General features: G+C 40.3%; 1 protein-coding gene across 2 annotated transcripts in view; it reads left to right on the top strand.

The window, feature by feature from the left end:
• LOC121278911 (band 4.1-like protein 3) overlaps positions 1-24047 on the top strand; it is a 196534-nt gene extending 172487 nt beyond the window's left edge. For both annotated transcript variants that reach the window (XM_041189446.1, XM_041189447.1), the window contains 4 exons: positions 7671-7769; positions 13277-13357; positions 14032-14148; positions 22805-24047. In XM_041189446.1, coding sequence (XP_041045380.1) covers positions 7671-7769; positions 13277-13357; positions 14032-14142 — 291 coding nt within the window. In that variant the 3' untranslated portion in view covers positions 14143-14148; positions 22805-24047. The remainder of the gene's footprint in view (positions 1-7670; positions 7770-13276; positions 13358-14031; positions 14149-22804) is intronic.
• Positions 24048-25076: the final 1029 nt, after the last annotated feature.

Here is a 25076-nt window from a genome sequence, read left to right on the forward strand (position 1 = left end):
CCCTGGTGCCAGGGTCCGCGATATCTCGGATCGAGCTCTCAGTATTCTCAGAAGGGAGGTTGAGCAGCCAGATGTCGTGGTCCACATAGGGACCAATGATGTGGATAGGAAGGAGGAGGTCCTGCAAAGAGAGTTTATGGAGTTAGGTGCTAAGTTGAAGGACAGGACCTCCAGGGTTACGATCTCAGGAGTGCTACCCATGCCACGTGCTAGTGAGGCTAGAAGTAGGAGGATAATGCAACTAAATACGTGGCTAAGGAGATGGTGCAGGAGGGAGGGCTTCATGTTTCTTGACAATTGGGCTCTGTTCCAGGGAAGGTGGGACCTGTTCTGACGGGACAGTTTGCACCTGAACTGGAGGGGGACTAACATCCTTGCAGGTAGGTTTGCTAGTGCTGCTCTGGGGTGTTTAACCTAGATTTGCAGGAGAGGGGAACCAGAATGTTAGAGCAGATAGTGAGGTGGAGAAGGATAAAGGTCAAGCGAGGAATACATGTATAGACAGAAATCAAGGGTCTGTACATGATAGAAATGTTCTCAGGTGCATCTATTTCAATGCAAGGAGTATTGTCGGAAAAGGTAGATGAGCTTAGGGCGTGGATTGGCATGTGGGATTATGACATTATTGCTATTAGTGAGATTTGGTTGCAGGTGGGGCAGAGCAGCTCAATGTTCCGGGGTTCCGTTGTTTCAGACGTGATAGAGGGGGTGGGATGAAAGGGGGAGGAGTGGCATTACTAGTCAGGGAAAATATCACAGCTGCGCATAAGCAGGACAGCCCGGAGGGCTCGTCTACAGAGGCCATATGAGTGGAGCTGAGGAATGGGAAAGGTTTGACCACACTAATAGGGTTGTATTATAGACCACCCAATAGTCAGAGAGAATCGGAGGAGCAAATCTGTAGTGAGATAGCAGACCGATGTAAGAAACAAAGTTGTGATAGTAGGAGATTTTAATTTTCCACATAGTGACTGGGATTCCCATACTGTAAAAGGGATGGCTTGGAGTTTGTCAAATGTGTTCAGGAACGTTTTCTAAATCAATATATAGAGGTACCAATGAGAGAGGATGCAATACTTGATCTCCTATTAGGGAACCAGACAGGTCGGGTGACAGAAGTATGTGTGGGTGAACATTTTGGATCCAGTGACCACAGTGTCATTAGTTTTAAGCTAAATTTGGATAAGGATAGGTCTGGTCCTTGAGTTGAGATTCTAAATTGGAGAAAGGCCAATTTTGTGGAAATGAGAAAGGATTTATGAAGAGTGGATTGGCATAAGTTGTTTTCTGGCAAGGATGTGTTCAGTAAGTGAAAGGCATTCAAAGGTGAAATTTTGAGAGTGTAGAGTTTGCATGTTCCTGTCAGGATTAAAGGCAAAGTTAACACGCATAGGGAACCTTGGTTTTCAAGGGATATTGGTGATCTGGTTAAGAAGAGAGAGGTGTGTAGCAGGTATAGGCAACAAGAAGCAAATGAGGTACTTGTAGAGTATGGAAAATGTAAGAAAATACTAAAAAAGGAAATCAGGAAGGCAAAAAGAAGACATGAGGTTGCCTTGGCAGATAATGTGAAGGTAAACCCGAAGGGTTTCTACAAGTATATTAAGAGTAAAAGGATAGTAAGGGACACAATTGGTCCCCTTGAAGATCAGAGTGGTCGTCTATGTGTGGAGCCTCATGAGATGGGGGAGATCTTAAACAGTTTTTTTGTATCAGTATTTACTCAGGAAACTGGCATAGTGTATAAGGAAGGAAGGGAAACAAGCAGTAGTTTCATGGAACATATATAGAGATTAAAGAGGAGGAGGTGCTTGCTGCCTTACAGCGAATAAAGGTAGATAAATTCCCCGGGCCTGACATGATATTCCCTCGGACCTTGAGGGAGACTAGTGTAGAAATTGCAGGGGCCCTGGCAGAAATATTTAAAATGTCCTTAGCCACGGGTGAGGTGCAGGAGGATTGGAGGGTAGCTCATGTTGTTCTGTTGTTTAAAAAAGGCTCCAAAAGTAAACTAGATAATTACAGGCCAGTGAGCCTGACATCAGTAGTAGGTAAATTATTGGAAGGTGGTCTGAGAGATCGGATATATAATTATTTGGACAGCCAAGGGCTGATTAAGGATAGTCAGCATGGCTTTGTACATGGTAGGTCGTGTTTAACGAGCCTTGTAGAATTTTTCAAGGAGGTTACCAAGAAAGTAGATGAAGGAAAGGCTGTGGATGTTGTCTACATGGACTTTAGTTAGGCCTTTGACAAAGTCTCACATGGGAGGTTAGTTCAGAAAGTTCAGACACTTGGTATCCATGGAGAGGTTGTAAACTGGATTCGAAATTGGCTGTGTGGGAGAAGACAGAGAGTGATAGTGCATGATTGCTTCTCAGACTAGAGGTCTGTGACTAGTGGTGTGCCTCAGGGACCATTGTTGTTTGTTGTCTATATCAGTGATTTGGATGATAATGTGGTGAATTAGATCAGCAGGTTTGCTGATGACACTAAGATTGGAGGCGTTGTGGACAGTGAGGAAGGCTTTCAAAGCTTGCAGAGAGATCTGGACCAACTGGAAAAATGGGCCAGAAAATGGCAGATGGAATTTAATGCGGAAAAGTGTGAGGTGTTACATTTTGGTAGGTCAAACCAAGGTAGGACATACACAATAAATGGTAGGGCACTGAGGAGTGCGGAGGAACAAAGGGATCTGGGAGTTCAGATACATAGATTAAACAGGTTAGGACTTTATTCCTTGGAGCGTGGAAGAATGAGGGGGGCTATGATAGAAGTTTACAAAATTATGAGGGGTATAGATAGAGTAAATGCGAGTAGCCTCTTTCCACTTAGATTAGGAGAAATAAACACGAGAGGACATGGCTTTAAGGGGAAAGGTTTAAGGGGAACATTAGAGGGAACTTCTTCACTCAGAGTGGTGAGAGTGTGGAACGAGCTACCATCTGATGTGGTAAATGCAGACTCACTCTTAAGTTTTAAGAATAAATTAGATAGATACATGGATGGGAGAGGTCTGGAGGGTTATGGACTAGGTGCAGGTCAATGGGACTAGCGGAATAATATTTTGGCACAGACTAGAAGGGCCGAATGGCCTGTTTTCTGTGCTGTAGTGTTCTATGGTTCTACCCTGTCAAGTGCTCTCAGGATCTTATACGTTTCAGTAAGATCAAGTCTCATCCTTCTACACTCCAATGGATACAGGCCCAGCCTGTCTAGCCTTTCCTCATAAGGCACCCCATCATTTCAGAAATCAGTCAAATGAGTCATCTCTGCACTGCTAATGCTTAAGGTCTTCCTTAAGGAGACCAAAGCTGTACACAGCACTACAGATGTGGTCACACCAATGCCCTATACAACTGTAGCAAAACGTGCCCACTTGTACATTCCATTCCCCTTGCAATAAACGCCAACATTCCATATGCCTTCCTAATCACTTGCTAGTATAGTAAGTCCTTGCGTAATGTCAACTCAATAAACGTTGTTTCACTTTAACGTCATTAATAAATTAATATTAATATATTCGTTTAACATTGCTGATTTCACTTTAACGTCGTTTGCTACAGACTTCCTCTGCTGTAGCCTGTTCGCTCACATGATTTCCTGCAGTGAATCCACCCTCACCCTCAGTCCTTCTCCCTCCTGTTCTCCTGCCTTTTTCTACTTCCCCCTGCCCTTGCCACTTTCCCCCCTTGCCTCACTGACCCTCCTCTCCCTATAGAAAGGTTGTGGCACAGAAAGAGGCTATTCAGCCCATCGTATATGAGGCAGCCATAAAAATAGAGAAAAGAACTATTCTGTTGAAGGGTCATGAGGACTCGAAACGTCAACTCTTTTCTTCTCCGCTGATGCTGCCAGACCTGCTGAGTTTTTCCAGGTAATTCTGTTTTTGTTTTGCTCATTTTTAATCCTGCTTTACAACAGCAGGTCCATAGCCTCACATGTTACAGCATGTCAGGTGTATATCCAGGTATATCCTTTTTAAATGAGCTGAGCGTTTCAGCCTCAACCACCAATTTAGGAATTCCAGCCGCCCACTACCCTCTGGGTGAAAAGGTTTTTCCTCTTGTCCCCTCTAATCCTTCTACCAACCACCTTAAATCTATGCCCCCTGGTAATTGACCCCTCAGCTAAAGGAAACAAGGTCTTTCCTGTCTGCCCTACCTAGGCCCCCCATGATTTTGTGCACCTCAAATAGGTCATCCCTCAGCCTCCTCTGTTCTAAGGAAAACAACCCAACAGAGGAGGAAGTCTGTAGCAAACAACGTTGAAGTGAAATTGGCAACATTAAACCCTAATTTATTCAATCTTTCCTCATAGCTGTAATCTTCAAGCCCTGACAACATTCTTGTAAATCTCTTCTATACTCTCTCCAGAGCATTTATGTCCTTCCTGTAATGTGGTGACCAGAAATGTACACAAAATTCCAGCTGCGACCTAACCAGTGTTTTATACAATTCCACCATTACATCCCTGGTTTTGTATTCAATGCTTCATCCAATAAAGGGAAGCATTCCATATGCTTTCATTACCACCTTATTCACCTATCCTGTCTCCTTTAAGGACCTGTGATCGTGCACTCAAGGTCTCTCACTCCCTCAACCCCTCTCAATATCCTCCCGTTTATTGACTATTTCCTTGCTTTGTTTGCCCTCCCCAAATGCATTACCTCACACTTCTGGATTGAATTCCATTTGCCACTTTTCCACCCACTTAACAAAACCATTGATATAATTCTGGAGACAACAGCTATCCTTTTCACTATCATCTATGCGGTCAATTTTTGTGTAAACTGCAAATTTCCCAATCATGCCTCCCACATTTAAGTCCAAATCATTAATATATATGACAAACAGCAAGGGCGCCAACACTAAACCCTGTGGAATGCCGCTGGAAACCACTTTCCACTTGCAAAAACATCTATCAACAATTACCCTTTGTTTCCTGTCACTGAGCCAATTATGGGTCCAACTCGCCACCTTCCCCTGTATCCCTTGGCATCTCAATTTTCTGATTAGTCTGCCATGTGGGATCTTGTCAAATGCCTTACTGAAATCCATGTAGACAACATCCACTACACCACCCTCATCAATCTTCCTTGTTACTTCCTCAAAAAATTCTGTTAAGCTAGTAAGACACGATCTTCCCCTAACAAAACCATGTTGATTATCCCTGAACAATCCATTCCTTTCTAAGTGACAATTTATCCTGTCTCTCAGTATTGATTCGAATAATTTGCCCACCATCGAAGTCAGACTGATTGGCCTATAATTTTCTGGCCAATCCCTCAACATTTTTAAATATTGGTACAACGTTCGCAAACTCAAATCCTCTGGGACGGTGCCTGTATCTAGTGAGGATTGGAAAATGATCCTTGGAGCATGTGCTATTTCCTCCATGGCTTCCTTTAACAACCTGGCATACAGTCCATCAGGCCCAGGTAATTTATCCACCTTCAAGGATGACAGTGCCTCCAGTACTTCCTCTCATTATGCTTATTGTATTAATATTTCGCACTCTCCCTCTTTAACTAGAATGTCTGCATCATCCCTCTGCTTCGTGAAGACTGAGACAAAGTACTTCATGAGAACCCCAGCATCAATGCACACATTGCCATGTACATCTCTCATAGGTCGTGCCCTTTCCTTAGTTATCCTCTTTCCCTTAATGTACTGGAAAACATCTTTGGGTTTTCTTCAATTTTACCTGCCAATGTTTTTGCATATCCTCTCTTTGCTTCCCTAATTTCCTTTTTTACTTCACACCTGTACTTTCTTTACTCCTATAGGCTTTCTACAGTATTAAGCTTTTTTGTGACTATCATAATATCTCTTTCTGCTTTATCTTGGCCTGTTTGCTTCTGGATAACCAGGGGGCTCTAGATTTGGCAGTACCATCCTTTTTCTTTGTGGGGACATGTCTACACTGTGCCCACAGAATCTCACTTCTGAATACCTCCATTTCATTTAACACTCTTTTCCCTTCTAGTAGTTGTATCCAGTCCACTTTCATCAGTCCACCTCTCAGCTTTGTAAAAATTGTCTTCCCCAGTTTAGAACTTTTACCCCTTTTCTATCTTTGTCCTTTTCCATAATGATGCAAAATCTAACTGTATTATGGTCACTGTCTCCAAAATGGACCCCCATTGCTACTTCATCCATTTGCCCAGTTTCATTTCCTAAGACTAAATCTAGAATTGTGCCCCCTGTCATTGTGCTTGTTACATGCTGGCTAAACAGGTTCACTTGAATGCAGTTCAAGAATTTTGTGCCCTTCACATTGTTAGTATCTCAGTTGATATTAGGGTAGTTGAAGTCTCCAACTATTGCTACCCTGTTGTTTTTGCACTGAGATTTGCCTACATATTGGTCATACAACTACATACAACTTCCATTCGCTATTTGGGGGGTATGGTACACTCCCAGCAATGTGCCTGCCCCTTTTTATTTCTGAGCTCCGACTTGCCTCACCGCCTCCTTCTCCCATTTGCACCCCCCACCCGCCTTGCCTTGCCGACCCCTACCCTCACCCTGGAAATCTGAAGTTGAAGTTTAAAAAGACACGAGTGATTTCAAGGAAATTTTACTAACTACTTCTAAGTTGCCTGTGGTCAGTGATAAACAATGTATCTAACATTTTTGGACTATATTAATATGTGGAAATTGGATAATCTAGGAGGCGATGGGGATCATGAAGATTTTTTTTGTAAAAGTGGTGCGGATGGTTCCGGGGTACTCTTTAACCAAGCATTGTACTTAAGGGCTGGAAAGCCACTTGTAGAACAGGATTTGAATGGGGTTGGGTTTTAACATGAGCAGGCAGTGTAGTGCCAGTGAGGCAGTGGTGTGGCCAACACATGGGCCTCAGCCGTGATAATGTAACTCAGTACAGGAATGCAGGTGTGGAGCTGTGACTGCAGAGGAGGGACAAATGGAATGTGGGGCTGCTAGAAACCTGAGTAAGATGGAAAATATGACCATGAGCTATATGCAGTTCATAAGAGAAGCCTGAAGGAAACTGAATATTAGTAGAGTCAGTAAAAACAGCCTACCAGTGCTTACATTTACAAGAGAGTTTGAACAAATGAAAAATGTCCCTCTTAATATTCTAAAAGTGGGAGCTTACCTGCAGTTGTAGAAAACTGCAGCAGGGAGAAGTAGCTTTGGTATTTAAAGGTAAATAACTGAGAGCCACAAAGATAAGCTGCTGCATAGTGAGTGGAGAGCTATATATGAAAGACCATTGTCGACCCAGGCAAAGAAGGAATGTCCATTAATAAGGTTGACTTTGGAAGATGACTTGAAATGAAAGTCAAAAATTGTAACAGAAAGGAATAAGTATATATGGATAGATAGATTTATAGTTGAAACTTCTCAACTGATTACAATGTTTAGTTCAAACAGCTCACTTCTGTCAGTCAAACCTTTGAGAAAGCATCTATTTCAGAATCGGGAGCGATCTTGCTCATTAGCAATTAATGACAACTGTATACTTCCAACAGAATTCTTTGTTTCTGTTAAATGCTATATGCAGGAAGAAATTCTTCCTGCAGTTGGAGATTTATTTAGAGAAATGAAGCAGATAACATATTTTTCTTGCTGCACCTTCTATTTAATTATAATACTGATTAAATTTACCAAAAAATAAATGTATTTCTTTTCCTTTGTCAGTTGGATTCGAGTGCTGACAGTGACCCCGGAGTTCTAATGAGCGCTCAGACGATCACCTCAGAAACTTCAAGTACTACAACCACTACACACATCACCAAGGTAATTCAGTTCTCATTCCATACATGGAGCAGTTACTTTAGGAAAGATTTTGAACTTGCTGCCTGGGCATAAAACTAATCTTGCAGACAGACCACACCACACAATATAGAAATGGCTTGATTTTCCTTCCCATTGAATTGATGGTGGTCTTTTGCATTTCCTTTCCACTTTGCATGTTTGCTTATTTTTCTTCTTGTTACAACATTTCAGGCTCTTTAACATACTCTAAAATGTCACAATACTATTGTCTACAAATTCCTCTTGTCGTCAGGCAGTTTAAAGATTGAATTGCAGTGAACGGCAAGATCTACTTGCACCTGAGGCAGACTTCCTAGATCTGCCATTACTCTCGTATACAGTCTACAGATCTACTTTATGGTGTCTTGGCATCTCTGCTTCTAGGAAGGGGCTTCTGCAGGTTGTTATTCTGACATCTTGTACAATCAGAACTGCAGTCCTGAGAGGCTGGAATTTGAAGGAACCTAGACGTCAGTAATCTTCACACTAATTTGTATGTGACTAAACAACATGCATCTAGGTACTGTTGCAGTGGCTTGAGGTGTGATACTGTTGGCAGATGAGTATTACAAAACTTTCAGTTCTACGTGGAATCCAGAAGGTGTGCTGCACTGAGGGGGTGTATCAATGAAATGCAGTGAAAGAGCTGTAGATTTGTTTGAGAACTTGGCATAGGAGAGGAGTAAGTGTGGAGCAGGTTAACAATCAACGCTCTTCTAATAAGCAACTTTGGGCTAGCTATCTAATACATGGTGCTGTCAGTTAATCTTATCTTAGCAGTTTTTGCTTCAATAACTCTTTGAGGTCATGAATTCTACATTATAACCATCTTCTCTAAAGGAATTTTCCTAACATCATCTTTAATTCCTTTTGTGATTATCTAACAATTGTGTTATCTCGTCGACCAGTGGAAGCAGTCCATCATCATTCACCCTACATTGGCTCCCAATTAAATAAAGCCTCAGTTTTAAAATTCGCATCCTTGTTTTCAGGTCCCTCCATAGCCTGGCGCCTCTCTATCTCTGTAATTTCCTCCAGCCCTACAACCCGCCGTGATACTTGCACTTCTCCAATTCTGGTGTGTTGAGCATCCTCAGTTTCAAACACTACACCATTGGCAGTCATGTCTTCAACTGCCAAGCCTTAAACTGTGGAATTTCTTCCCTAAACCTCTGCACATCTCTCCCTTACTTTCTTCCTTTAAGAGACTTCTTAAAATATGTCTCATTAACCAAATTTCTGGTCACAGAACCTACTATCTCCTTTTTAGCTTGGTGTCAAATTTTGTTTTACAATGCTTCTATGAAGTGCCTTGTAATGTTTTACAATGTTAAAATTGCTATGTAAATACAAGGTGGCGGCGGCGTTGTAGTAGTAGTAGTAGTAGTAGTAGTAGTAGTAGTGATTGCAGTAGTTGTTAATTCAAACTTCTTATGGGTGGTCAGACTATTTACAGGAGCAATTGACATCATTGAACCTGAGAAGGTATCTATAGAACATCCATTCTCATTGCTCTGGATCTAATTATATTGTACTGGGACCCAGAAGTGTAACAATGTGAGAAATGGATGTCTTTTTAAAGGTTTTGGGAAATATTGTGTTATTATGCGGAAAAAGCTATGTTTGTGTGTATGATTGAGTTAAGCTGGGCAGAGCTTAATAGGAGACATGTTTCTGGGCGCATTTAAAACAAGAAAAGGATAGAGGCATTAGGTTAGAGATACAAGTAAAAAGGTTAGATCTAACATTTTCATTTTTAGTAAGTTGAGAATTTGTTTGAAGATCAAAGGGGAATCAGAGGTGAGAGAAACATGTTTGCATTTTGCAGGAGCTCCATAAGTAAGTAGAAGCAGGGGTATTATATTTTATTGATCCAAAAGCAAAGACAAGATAGACACATGAAGGATTTTATATTTGGAAAGATTTGAGTTTCAAGGAGGTGAGAGAACAATAGAACCAAAGATGAAAGCGGAAAAAAAGTATTTTAAAGTTACCGGGGGGACTTAGAATAGCTATGGCTATAACTGTTTGAGTTGGAGCTGGGAGAGGATGCAGTTTGAATCAACCATCCAGTCAAGCCAGGGAAGTCTTGGGCCACAAAAAGCAGTTTTATTCTGAAGTTTGGTTTTCCACAGCAGAGTGGAAGTGAGCTACTGGTCATGTGTTATGCCTTTATTGAAGCTACAATCATTTGCTTTGGGTAATATTACTGGATTTCTTATAGTTAAACAGCTATAAGGAAGTGTTGCCTGGAAGGTGTTTACTTGTGGGTCTGACTAAGTAGAGAATTATTTGGGGGGGGATGTTTGTAAGACTAACCTCAATTGTGCAACTGTAATCTTGCATGCTTAAGTTTTCTTTTATTCTTAATAAAATTTTTAATTTTTAAAATCCCAAACGTATTACTGGACTTCTTACTGCTGAGATAAGTACGTTGTCGTCTTGTTTTCAGAATACCAAAAAAAGGGTATGGCCCATAAGCTGAGTTTCTCTCTGGGACTTGGTTTGCGCAGCAATAATACAGCTGTGATCATAAAGAACAGTGCAACAATAAAACACCCTTGAGATCCGTTTGAATATTTCTTCAGTCTCCTTGGCCGAGGAGTTCAGGCTAAATGTGACAAGTTGTTTCAATTCATAAATTGCTTTATCCCACAGTAAAGTGAAATGTAATGACTAACCAGTGTGACCAGAATTGCTTCATTCAGTTAGTACATCTTAAATTTGAAGAATGATATTAGAACATACAATGTTCTACATATCTCATTTCTAGTGTTGTCTTCCTTAGAATAATCTCTCTGTATCCTGTCCTACAACCCTGAGACATAACCACTGTCCTTTTTACTGACTGATGGCTTATGCAGCCCTATTCCAACAACCAGACTATCTTCTTCCATATCTGTGTTCTGCTTTACTTAAATACCTGTTTGCTTCAACAATCATTAAACCTATTAACACCAGTGTCCCCCCACCCCTCTTCCTGCTGAACAGAGTCCACTAGCCTGATCTGTGGTTATTGCTTAGTTAAAATTAATAAGCTTTCCACAGCAGCAGAGTGAACAGTCAATGGAATATCTTTCTCTTCATTTCAGATGCCCATCTGAAACTCAGTACAAACCAAATGAGCAATATTTATGCACACGCTAAAACGCGCCATCATCTTGTGCATCTGTTCTCAAGTCCTGCAGGTAGTTTACAAAGCATTCAAGAAGCTCTGAAAAAGAGGCATACGGACTCAAAACTTTAACTCTATTTCTCTCCCCACAGTTGTTGCCAGACCTGCTGAAGTTTTTCCAGCATTTTTTGATTTGATTTCAGATTTCTAGCATCCGCAGTATTTTGCTTTCTTCGTTACACAGCATTGAGCCTGGTTATCATCTGTTGCCATGAATTATGCAATACCCCAGTGTGGAAAGGCTGCCTGAGGTGCTATGACACTCCTCCTCACATCAATTTCATGCAGCAAGCCCATGTTAAACTATCAAACAAGCTCTGCTCTTCTATTGCTAACCCAGAGACCCCATTTTTGTCCTGCTACATTGGGCTTGCTTTATTTTTAACCACACATGCATGTGTATGCACACCTCTCTTCTCACTTCCCCCACCCTGCCTTGGCAGTGGCCAATAAACATTTAAAACATTTATAAGCTGATGCTGGAATTGTAGGGCATTGATTTTAGACACTGCAGATGCTGGGCACGTAGTATGATCCTACCACCTTCCCAGTGTCGTCAGTGTAAGGTCCGGGCAGTCCTGATGGTTGGGCCTCATTAGTGTAGCCTCAGTAAGCTGTGGGTGTTGTTCAGAAATGGAGAAGCAGCATTCGAGTCAGGGGAATGGGAATTCTGGTGGCTTCACCTGGCTCCACAAAAATCAAGGTAAAAGGGAGAAAAATGTTACCCATTCCTGAGAGGTTAGCAGCAGTTCCATTGAGGACCGGTGAAGTATCATAGGTGAAGTGTATGTTGCATTGAAATCCTATATACGTCATAGGACTTGAATTAACTTATTCGAATGAGGCTTTTACTTAAAAAGGTGGGTGCTTTGGCCTCCCATGCAGAAGCTGCCAGAAAAGTGACTAAAGGCAGAAATGGAGCAGTAATTACAGCCCTGTAATGTTTAGGCCACCATCTCTTGTTTCTGCACAGAGAAGTAACTTAAAAATCTGTCCCTGGAGTAGCAAAAGGAGTAGAGGAGGTTGTACCGGAGAGAAGTTTTCAAAGGATATTTTCCGTTTTAAAAAAAAACCCAAAAGAGTGCTGAACAGATTTGGGAAGAAGATAGTGGAGGCACAAACCATATTTCTTTTAAGTTTGGATACAACAATTGTGCCAATTGCTCAGAGAATGGTAAATGTTACACCCCTAGTCAAAAAAGGAGAAACCAATAAGCCAGCAAGTTATAAGCCACTTGGTTTTATCTTAGTTGCAGATGAGCTTCTAGAAGTGATGTTCTTCAGTGATCCATGCTATAATTTTTTGTTTTCAACTTGTACAAATAATTTGGTTATAGGTACCAGAAGAATGATCTTGAATTTTGTTGATATCAAATTAGGGGTCTTGGTAAACTCTTAAGATTGCTGAAGACCCAACGGCTAGGAGAATCGGCAAATCAGTGACCAAGGCAGAGAAATGTGACATTTATCTCTTGGAAATAATAACATTGAAAAGCAGTAAACCTGAAATAGTAAGACTCTTTACAGAGTGGAGAGCTGGAATGATCTAGTTGTGCCTAGAAGTTCATCTGCAAGATAAAGCCAAGTGGCTTATAACTTACTGTCTTATCGTTTTCTCCTTTGTTGACTAGAGCTGTTAACATTTACCATTCTCTGAGCAATTGGCAAAATCCTTGTATCCAAACTTTAAAAAAATATATATGGCTAGTACCTCCATTATCATTATCCCAAATCTGTTCAGCATTCTGAGACACATAGCTTCTGTCCTTGGCTGCTTGTTTACTTTGGAAAGCAGAAAAGCAAAATATAGTGAATGCTGGCAATCTAAATTAAAACAGAAAATGCTGAAAATATTCAACTGCTCTGGCAGCATCGGTAGAGAGAGAGAAACCAAGTCAACTCTTCTGGTCAATGACCTTTTCATTGACCTGGGAAGTTAACTCAATTTCTCTCTGTACAGAAGCTGCTAAACTTGCTGTATATTTCCAGCATTTTCTGTCTTTGAAATGTAGAACTGCAGAAAGAAAAGGCTTTATAAAGGCAAATAGGATTTCTGGTTTTATACATAGGGGCTTTGATGGAAGTGATCTTGAATTTGTACAAGACACTGGTTAGGCTACAGTAAATTTATTGCAAGCAATACTGTACATTGCAACTGTAGGAAGGATATCAGAGCTATGAAACTTTGCACACACTGGGGATTAGCCTATGACTTTGTACAAAACCAGCCAATAAATTTATCCAGCATATTAGTTGTAATTGAGAATTTCATTAACCTTGAAGCGACTGACCGTACTCGACTTTCTGTTTATAGACTGTGAAAGGAGGAGTTTCAGAAACACGCATTGAGAAACGAATTGTCATTACAGGAGATGCTGACATTGACCATGATCAGGTAGGTTAACACTTAAGTGTGGTCACAATGCATTTAAGTAGGCTATTAAGTAAAATGGCTTATATATTTAAAAGATCAATTTAGTATATAGAAACTCTACTAGCAAAAAGGCACTAAAATCTGCATGCTTTGTAATTAAATTCGGCAATTGCATTTCAAATTAAAGGAGCTGTAAGTCATGGCATGGCACCTCTGGTAGATTAATAGAATGAATTCGTGGGTAAAACCATGAACAGAATACAGAAATGACTTTCAGATTTCACTTGTTTTTTAATCAATTCATGAAACTTTGCTGTACTTTGCAGGGGGAGTTGGGGGGAAGAGGGTGATGGGGTTTGAGAGCAGCTCCAGCTACACTGATCTAATGCATCTACCAAGGCAGAGTTTTCTGACAGAGGGCAAAAGCTGACTTGTTGTGCCACGGTGAGCATGGAAGCTGGTGAAACAAAAATAAAATTCCCACCCTCAAGAGGGTTGCATCAAGTTTATAACATGTATATTTAGCACACAAACGTGTGACGTACTGCTCCTTCTAGTAGAAATTTTAAAATTTTTGTTTAATCATTTCCATCAATGAAGTAATTGAGAAAAAGTCATCATAATTATCCATCCTGCTTCTGATCATGCATGTCCCACCTACTGTTTTTATACCTCGGGGGCTTTCTTTGGGTTAGGCCCTGGCTCAGGCAATTAAAGAGGCCAAAGAGCAGCACCCTGATATGTCTGTGACCAAAGTAGTGGTACACAAAGAGACAGAGATCACGCCAGAAGACGGAGATGATTGACCGCAGGTAAGAACAAACTGCATCCGCCTGGTATTTTACAAGCTGCTGTGCAGTACCGTAGTGCTCTCCGCACACCTTTGATTTTAATTTGCAGCTTTTAACTCTATAACCCATAGGCAAGTGCTTTGGGATGCTTTATTAACATCTTCAGTTACAAGTTATGGGATATATATATATGGGATCTTACAGTTTTAAAATATTGTGAATATTACAACGAAAGATGCCCATAATGTAATTTGGCTAAGGAGAACAAAGCTGTATCAGTGCAGTTAGCTAGATATATTAGTACCAGATCTGGTTTTGGTATTTAATGGATTACTCTGGGGGAATCAAAAAAATATTTATGCAGAATTTCTCTCCAAGTGATTAGGTGAATGGGGTGTTTGGAAATAGGTTTTGCGCTGACTGGCCTTTCTCTTCAAATGCTTTATTTTCCAATATAAATGCAGTTATGATCTAATTTGTGCATTATTGCCTTATTTTGTAATAGTTATCAATCAAACTTGCTCCAGAATGCATAAGAATATAAAATGGTTTGATACTGATCCAGTATAGTCCTATTTTGTTTCATAATAGCTAAACAGATCACTAATACATTACTCATACCTCAAACATTTGAGTATTGGCTAAACAGTATACTAAAGCCTAAGCTCAAACCTTAGGACTAATGGACATTCAAATTTGGCAGTTGAGTGAAGTTTAACAGTTCCCTGGAAGACTTCAAGACAGAATGCTACACGTAAACTATGGAAGTGATTAATCTCTGAGGTGTTGGTGGTTTGGCTGCAGGTTAAACTTGAATTGCACTTTATCAGTTACAGATCAGCATAAATTGTCATCTGACTATGTCTGCAGGTTGTCTGGGTCAATCTTGCTATGTCCTTGAGATGAAGGAGAGTATGTGATAATGAGCAGTATAAATGTTAAAGCAAGTATTTATTAGAATTAGTATGAAGAGCTCGTAAGGGAGTTCATTGACTTGTAAGCACTGTATACTATAGACAACTATGGGTTAAAGAGTGATTTGTGTGCCTGCTTCTGGTTATTTGAAGAAACTGTGATTCCCACCCTCCCCAATTCACTGGTGTGACTTCCTACTATGCTTTTGCATGCGCTAAATCATAACATTTTTATGCCATAACCATTTCATTTTTAAAATCTGGAAGTAAAACCTTATAAGGTATTAAGCCCGTATTAGGAACATAGGAACAGGAGAAGGCCATTCAGCTCATTCAGCCTGCTCTGCCATTCAATACGATCATGGCTAATCAAACACTTCAATGCCTTTTACCCACACTATCCCCATAATCCTTTACATGATTGTTAATCAGAAATCTATCAATCTCTACCTTAAACATACTCAATGACTGAGCTTCCACAGCCGTCTGGGGTAGAGAATTCCAAAAATTCACAACCCTCTGAGTGAAGAAATTTCTCCTCATCTTGGTCCTAAGTGGCTTCTCCTTTATTTTAAAATTGTGTCCCTTGGTTCTAGACTCCCCAACCAGGGGAAACATCTTACTTGCATCTACCCTGTCTATTCCTTTAAGTATTTTGTAGGTTTCAATGAGATCATCTCTCATTCTTAGAAACTCTGGAGAATACAGGCCCAGTTTCCCCAATCTCTCTTCATAAGAATGTTCTGCCATCCCTGGAACAAGTCTGGTGAACCTTTGTTGCACTCCCTCTGTGGCAATAATGCCCTTTGAGGTAAGGGGACAAAACTGCACACAGTACTCCAGGTGTGGTCTAACCAAGCTTCTATACAATTGAAGCAATACTTCACTACTCCTGTACTGAAATCCTCTTGTGATAAAGGCTAACATTCTACTAGCCTTCCTAATTACCTGCTGCACCTGCATGTTAGCTTTCAGTGACTCATGGAAAAGAACACCCAGGTCGCATTGAACATCCAGACTTTCTGATATCTTACCATCTAGGAAATACTCTGCACATCTGTTCCTTCTACCAAAGTGGATAACCTCACATTTTTCCAAATTATATTCCATCTGCCATGTTCTTACCCACTCTTTAAAGGCTGCATCTTCCAGTTGGCAAGCAAGAGGCGGGGCCTACTCGCCGATGCATAAAATGATGGGGGGTGACATCGGACGTGCGTCCCAATGTCACCCCGCGTTATTTAGATTTTCAGTTCAGCGGGCACGCAGCCGAGTCAGCTGCGTGCCCGCTGAACTGTCAACAGCCACTTAAGGCCTTTGAAAAACTAATTAAGCCAATTAATGGACCTGCCTGTCCAACCTTAAGGTTGGCGGGCAGGCCTGGAGCCCAGGCGGCCTTCAGAAAAAGCATAAAACCTCATCCACGGGCTGATTTAAATATTTCAAAATATTTTAAAATAAAAGTTATGGACATGGCCCAACTCATGTGACACTGTCACATGAGGGGACATGTCAGTAAAATTTTTTCTATTCTTCAAACTGATTTTCACATTTGAGTTGATCTCCCTGAGGCAGCACTTGGCCTCAGGAAGATCTGTGCGCTCTTTTGCACGCATGCAAGTAGAAGCGCACTCCTGACTTGGGGAATTCCCCACCCCCCCACCTGCACAGCGAGTGCACAGTGCTTCCGAGCGGACGTCATGCTGTGCAGGTCTTAATTGGCCTGCCCACATAAAATGGCAGCACGCCCCCAACTGGGGGCACCGATTGGGAATGCTCCTGCGCATACCGCCCCCCCCCCCCCCCCCCCCCACCCCCCCAGACGGGGGGAAAATGTTGTCCAAATCTGTCCAAATCCTCCTGTAGCCGCTTTACATCTTCCTCACGACACATTCCCACCTAGCTTTGTATCACCCATGAACTTGGAATTATTACATTGGTCCCCACATCCAAATCGTTGATATATATTGTGAACAGCTGGAGCCCAAGTACTAATCCTTGCGGTACCCCACTAGTCATAGCCTGCCAATGCGAGAATGACCGGTTTATTTCTCTCTTTTCTGCCTGCTAGCCAATCCTTAATCCATGCCAGTATGTTGCCTCCTATCCCACGTGCTTTTATTTTGCTAATCATCCTCCTGTGGGGGACTTTATTAAAAACCTTCTGAAAATCCAAGTATACTACATCCATCAACTCTCCTTTATCAATTTTGTTAGTAGCATCCTCAAAAAAAACTCCAAGTTCATCAAACATGATTTCCCGTTCACAAATCCACGCTGACTGTGCCCAATCAGATCATGAATATCCAAGTATCCATTTATCACATCCTTTATAACAGATTCTAGCATTTTCCCTACTACTGATGTAAGGCTAACAGGTCTGTAGTTCCCTGTTTTCTCTCTCCCTCCCTTCTTAAATAGTGGGGTGACATTTGCTACTTTCCAATCTTCAGGAACCATTCCTGAATCTATAGAATTTTGGAAAATAATCACCATTACATCCACTATCTCTATAGCAACTTCTTTGAACACTCTGGGATGCAGAATATTAGGTCCCAGGGACTTGATCAACTTTCAGTCCCATTAATTTCTCCAATACAACTTTCTTTCTTATACTAATTTACTTCAACTCCTCATTCTCCCTTGTCCCTTAGATCTCTAAATCTGAGATTTCCTATATCTTCCTCAGTGAAAACAAACAGAAAGTAATCATTTAGTTTCTCTGCCATTTCTCTATTCCCCATTATAAATTCTCCTGACTCTGTCTGTAATGTCTTAGCCAAACACTTCCTTTTTACATACCTATAGAAGATTTTACAGTCTGCTTTTGTATTTTTTTGCTCGATTGCATTCATATTCCATTCTCCCTTTTCCAGTTTCTCAGTCTTTGCTGTATTCTAAAAAACCTCCCAATCCTTAGGTTTACTACTATTTCTGGCAACTTTATAAGCCTTTTCATTTAACTTCATACAATCCTTAACTTCCAGCCACGGTTGATTGACTCTTTTTGCATTTTTGCACCTTGAAGGAATGTATAGATGCTGTAAGCTATGTAACAATTCTTTGAAGACTGGCCATCACCTATGAACAGTCATACCTTTTAATGTATTTTCCCAATCCACCTCAGCCAATTTGTCCCTCATGCCTTCATAATTTCCTTCATTCAACACCCTTCAGTGAACTACCTCACTTTCAAACATAATGTAAAATTCTATCATATTGTGGTCACTCAACCCTGAAGGCTCTTTTACAACAAGATTATTAATTAGCCCTTTTTCATACATAATACTAGATCTAAAATAGCCTGTCCTCTAGTTGGCTCCTCAACGTACTGCTCTAGAAAACTATCCATAACACACTCCAGACACTCGTCTTCCATAGTATTAGCGCTCAATTCCTTTACCAATCTATATGCACATTGAAGTCACCCATGATTACTGTATTGCCCATGCTACATGCTTCTCTCATTTCCTGAATAATACCATGCTCCACATTACCACTACTGTATGGTGGCTGATAACAACTCCAACCAATATCTGCTGCCCTTTGCTGTTTCTTAGCTCTACCCAAAAAGATTCCACATATTGTTCTTCTGATCTGAGATCCTCCCTTACTAATTCACTGATCCCATCCATTATTTTCAGCACAACTCCATCTCCTTTCCCTTCTTGTCTGCCCTTGCTAAACGTTGAATATTCAGTTCCCAGCCTTGGTCACCATGCAGCCATGTTTCCGTAATGGCGATTATATCATACCCATTTACCTCTATTTGTGCCTTTAGATCATCTACCTTATTGCGAATGCTACGCGCATTCAGGTAGAGTGCCCTTAACTTTGTCTTTTTGACATCGTCCTGCGTTCGAAGCATACTCAATGCTCTGCTTTGTTTCTCCTGCCTTTTGGTCTCACTACTTGCTGTTACCAACTTTACTTTCTTCCAATTTGGCCCACCCCTCAGGTTTGCACCCCCTCTGACAAGCTAGTTTAAACCCACCCCAACAGCACGAGCAAATCTCCCTGAGAGTATGTGTAACCAGTCCAGCTTGTACAGGTCCCACCTGCCCCAGGACCGGTCACAATGCCTCAGAAATCTGATGCTCCTACACCAGTTCTCCAGCCATGTATTGAATCGATCTATCCTATTCTTATGCTCACCATACCTAGCACTGGGAGTAATCCTGAGATTACTGCCCTTGAGGTCCTGCTTTTTAATTTCCTTCCTAACTCCCTGAAATCTGCTTTTAGGACCTCGCTCCTCTTCCTACCTCTGTCGTTGGTACCAATGTGGACCACGACTTCTGGCTGATCCCCCTCCCCCTGAAGGATGTCCTGCAGCCACTCCGTGACATCCTTGACCATATTTTGTTTTGGGGAAAATGGTCTGAGAAATCAGTAGTTAAATCCAGCAAGGCTCAAAAAATTAAGGTGTGGAAATTGTATGATCTTTTCACTTAGTGTTTTTTTTAAAAAAAATTAGCTGAACTGTATGAAATACTTGTAGAAAAATTCACTTAACCAAAGTCCTTGTCATTATTTCTCCATCAAAATCAAAAAAGGTAACTCAAAATTATTTTCATTCAAAAAGCTTATTTTGAAAATTGGCCCATGGTTCAACACCATCAGTTTTATATTGGCAGGAATTTGCTGAAAACTTATGTCATAATAATGGTTGTCCATACAGTGTGTGCCATGACTAAGGCATAGATCTTCTGGAAAATTTGGTATAGATTACTCGAGCACAAAACCAAACTTTCCTGCCTGCTGTGACCCTCACCAAAGAAGAGTTCCATTATCTAAGCTTGTCCCACTGCGCTCTCTGCCCCTGCACCACCCCAACTTTGATTGCCTCTTCGACATAGACTGGATCAGAATGATTCTGGTGACCTGGCAGCGAAGTGATTTGTGCTGAAGGAAGATAACTGCATTTTAATTGGAGAATTTCAACAAGCTGGAAAAGCAGTGGCTTAGTAAGTGATTAATTAACTCAATGGCAGATATATTGAGTGGAATAAGCAAAAATTGAGGTAGGTATGTGCAGGTGGCAGAGCCAATCCAACACCCTGTTATTGAAAACAAAAACAGAATTACCTGGAAAAACTCAGCAGGTCTGGCAGCATCGGCGGAGAAGAAAAGAGTTGACGTTTCGAGTCCTCATGACCCTTGGACAGAACTTGAGTTCGAGTCCAAGAAAGATTTGAAATATAAGCTGGTTTAAGGTGTGTGTGTGGGGGGCAGAGAGAGAGAAGTGGAGGGGGGGATGTGGTTGTAGGGACAAACAAGCAGTGATAGAAGCAGATCATCAAAAGATGTCAACAACAATAGAACAAAAGAACACATAGGTGTTAAAGTTGGTGATATTATCTAAACGAATGTGCTAATTAAGAATGGATGGTAGGGCACTCAAGGTATAGCTCTAGAGGGGGTGGGGAGAGCATAAAAGATTTTAAAATATTTAAAAATAATGGAAATAGGTGGGAAAAGAAAAATCTATATAATTTATTGGAAAAAAAAAAGGATGGGGGAAACAGAAAGGGGGTGGGGATGGGGGAGGGAGCTCACGACCTAAAGTTGTTGCATTCAATATTCAGTCCGGAAGGCTGTAAAGTGCCTAGTCGGAAGATGAGATGTTGTTCCTCCAGTTTGCGTTGGGCTTCACTGGAACAATGCAGCAAGCCAAGGACAGACATGTGGGCAAGAGAGCAGGGTGAAGTGTTAAAATGGCAAGCGACAGGGAGGTTTGGGTCATTCTTGCGGACAGACCGCAGGTGTTCTGCAAAGCGGTTGCCCAGTTTACGTTTGGTCTCTCCAATGTAGAGGAGACCACATTGGGAGCAACGAATGCAGTAGACTAAGTTGGGGGAAATACAAGTGAAATGCTGCTTCACTTGAAAGGAGTGTTTGGGCCCTTGGACTGGAGGAACAACACTTCATCTTCCGACTAGGCACTTTACAGCCTTCCGGACTGAATATTGAATTCAACAACTTGAGGTCGTGAGCTCCCTCCGCCATCCCCACCCCCTTTCTGTTTCCCCCTTCCTTTTTTTTCCAATAAATTATATAGATTTTTCTTTTCCCACCTATTTCCATTATCTTTAAATATTTTAAAATCTTTTATGCTCTCCCCACCCCCACTAGAGCTATACCTTGAGTGCCCTACCATCCATTCTTAATTAGCACATTCGTTTAGATAATATCACCAACTTTAACACCTATGTGTTCTTTTGTTCTATTGTTGTTGACATCTTTTGATGATCTGCTTCTATCACTGCTTGTTTGTCCCTACAACCACACCCACCCCCTCCAATTCCCCCTCTCTCTCCGCCCCCCACACACACACCTTAAACCAGCGTATATTTCAACTCTTTCTTGGACTCAAACTCAAGTTCTGTCGAAGGGTCATGAGGACTCAAAACGTCAACTCTTTTCTTCTCTGCCGATGGTGCTAGACCTGCTGAGTTTTTCCAGGTAATTCTGTTTTTGTTTTGGATTTCCAGCATCCGCAGTTTTTTTGTTTTTAACCCTGTTATTGAAGATGTAGGACAACCCAATGCTTTGCTGCTGGCTGTGAAATAGATCAATAGCTTTTGAAATGTCAAACCACTGTTCTTTTAGCTCATCAGTTCATTCACCCCATCATGGAACACAGGATTTTAAATGAGTTGGTAGTGGATGTCCATCCACCGCCTGGGCATTTCCTGATCAGTCTTTCTCATGGGACTCTTACAGTTCTCAGTAGATCCTTGATCCGCCAGCTCTGTTCATTCACTTAAGCTTTAGTACTTAATATTGAACTTTGTTTAAACACTCAAATAATTAATTTAATACACAAGGTATCCTAGCTGGTGATTGACATATCTATCTTAACTTTATATCTATTAGCACATGGAATCAATGCATTGACTGTAAGCTTTCAAATTTGCATCACCACTATCCTTGTTCTGATGTATTCTAATGCGTTCTCCAGAAATATAAATTCACCATTGGAGGATCAGTGTACACAATGGTCTCACTAATGATAATGTTCACAGCCAAGTATACTGTCCTAGCAAACAACAGGTCAATGAAAATTTTGGATATAAATTCACCACTGGAGGATTGGGTTTCACAGCAGTCTGACTAATAAAAATGTTCATGACCAAATGCACTGTTCCAGCAAATTATGGGTCAATGAAAAGCACTTTCCTGAAAAAAACATCTGTGCATATAGTATGGGAGGTGTTGATATTTTTAAAACCACATCAATCATTCAAAGTACTGAAAGACAGAAACTGTTGGCTCACCTAAAAACTCACCATGCAGTAACACCACATGTTGGATTGCTTTATTATAATCCAATAACGTAAAATATTATCATTGCATAAATAGATATAGCTTTGAGCATCATTTTAAAAGTAAGTTGCAACTTCTCGCTTGTTTTAAATTTTTTTTTGACTTATGTGGCTGCCTAATAACAACACTGCATTTTGCTGTTATGGACTTTATTGGAAGTTTGCATTATCTATTTCTCTTTTAAGTGAGACGCTTCTGCCGCACGCTGAGTTCTAGTTGTGTTTTTAAATATCTCTTATTGTATCAATGTGTAAACATAACATAGGATTTGCAATATATTTGTCATTTTTAAAAGTTTTTAACAATGTAATTTATTGATATTGAAAACAAATATTGCATAGTCCGTGCATTTTTATTCTTGTCTACAAAGTTATTGATAATCACAACAATTAATCTGTTCATTAATGGGCTTCTTGTTTCATTTTCTTTCCCAGGAGTAACCACATCTTCACAAAAGAAGTACTGCATACATATCATTAGGAATGATTTTGGAGTCTAAATGGAGTCATATACATGACTTCATTTGTCCTGAATCCATCCACTAATGACCTTTCGCATCAAGCATACTGGAGCACGTTGTATGAGGACCCTCTCACTAAATAAGAACATTGGCAAAAACCTCATTCCAGCATATCCAAACGGCAGATGAATATTGCATGATTAGAATAAACCTTTGTCACAAAAGGAATAATGAAAAAAGCATTTTCCAAATTCGTATAGTAAGGCGTCCACATCTCTTAAGTTATCATTTTATCAGCTGGTTTAAACAACAAAGGATACATCAGATCATTAATGTTTTAAAAGAAATGGGAAAATCCTTCCTTTGACAATTTAAAGAAATACTATAGCTGATATTAAGATAAATAAGTTGGCAGTAATTCATTTTAATTGTACTTGGTTTCATTTATAAGCAAGTAATTTTCACCCCAAAGCTGGTGAAAAATGTTAATTGTTTTGAGGGATTATGTCATACCTTACAGTAGATGTGCCAATGGCAGTGCAAGTCCATATCTATTATCATACTAAGCAACTTGAAGCTTATAACTGGAAACCTTGATATACAATGGTAATGCCTGTGAAAACATAAATAACCTTACACAGATTAGAACAACTTGTTTTGCTGCATCTTGTGCTTTGTCAGCATAATTTGATGTCACCTAACAGATTTTTTTTAAAGAAGTATATATATATATATAAATATATATTTTACTTGAATGATTTGGTTTTGTTAGATGAGCACATTCTTTTAAGTTAGATCCAAAGGGCCAGGTAGAGTAATCCATCAATAGTGGTAGATGTTGACTTCCTTTAGAGGAGATGTCAGTATTCCTTTTTAAACTGAGTCTGTTTTGCTCGGTTTATGTTGCAAGTGAATGTGTCTGCTCTAGAAGGAATTTCTCTGTTTACTACCTGTGACCTCCTTTTTCATCATTGACTATGACGGCATTGATTCTTCATAAACACTCTGTGTAGACTCCAGATTCAGAGCAAAGCCTTAAACTAAACAGAACATAATAGCAAATCCCATTGAAAGCTTTCAAATCATGAAGCGTTTATGATTTACAGAAGACCACACAGCTAACTAATAGGGTATTATACTTTCATTAAATTTTTTGCTGCGATGTAATAAATGTTGAATGTATGTTTCTTCATGGTGAAATAAAAGTGGTAAAGGCACCAACAGTCTGCTGTGTCTTATTTTGTTTGATAACAATTTGCAGTATTGTATGTTCCATTAAAATATTTGGGATTTTTTTAAGTAATTATGTCAAATGTTATTTAAAGCCACTTAATAATCCAGTTATCCGCCAAAAGTTTGGAAAAGCTGCGGGAGATTCAAAAGAGCTTTATAAAGTTAGCTATTATAGATTGTAGTATTTTAATATATTAATTTCTTTAAATTGCTTTTCTGTCTACAGTGTAAAACAATACCATGCATGGATGTTTCAAGTACAACGTATGCCCCAATACATTAATATTAGATAGCACAATATTGTAAAATAAATAGCAGTTACTGAAAAAGCAGATGCCGAAGAAGCTTCCCAGTACACATGCTATCCGTGATTACTGAACTTGCATTCTTTCATCATTAATTTAAAAATTAACTTCTTTTGTCCTTAAAAAAAAACGCAACACTGTAATACCTTTAATAGAAATGGAATGTACATTTCTGACATCATGGAGGTGAAATAGGTTAACAATGGCTTGTTGGCACAAACACGGTGCAGGGAACAATCCCTACACCAAATGAAAAAGCCTAATTTACACCCAGTATCGGGGGTAGAGCAGCAAAGGAGGGCTGGAGACAGGTAAACGGGGACCATTGATGGCCCTCATGACTGCTCCAGCTACACTTTTAGGCAAGTTTTTATTCTACTAAACTCAGCTTTTATGATGGTGGGCTCCAAAGATTCCAAAGACCACACGTGAACTTGGTTATTTTGATTGCAGAAAGCCCAGCCCTGGTACTGGCTGTGTTTAGGGCAGACCAATTTCAAGAAGGAGGTCCTAAAACAGACACTAAGACCCTATTTTCCCGTGCAAAGTGATTACCACCTGTTTCAGGCATAAGTTTTGGATGTCTAGGCCTCAGTCTTTATTAATGTGGCAAGTGGTGTAATTCTGACGTAGAATATCCACATGAATATCACCCGCCCTTTGGACACCTGTAAAATTAATTCCCTCCTATCATACTAATGTAATTCC

The sequence above is a fragment of the Carcharodon carcharias genome, chromosome 6 (assembly GCF_017639515.1).
Source record: "Carcharodon carcharias isolate sCarCar2 chromosome 6, sCarCar2.pri, whole genome shotgun sequence".
NCBI lineage: Eukaryota > Metazoa > Chordata > Chondrichthyes > Lamniformes > Lamnidae > Carcharodon > Carcharodon carcharias.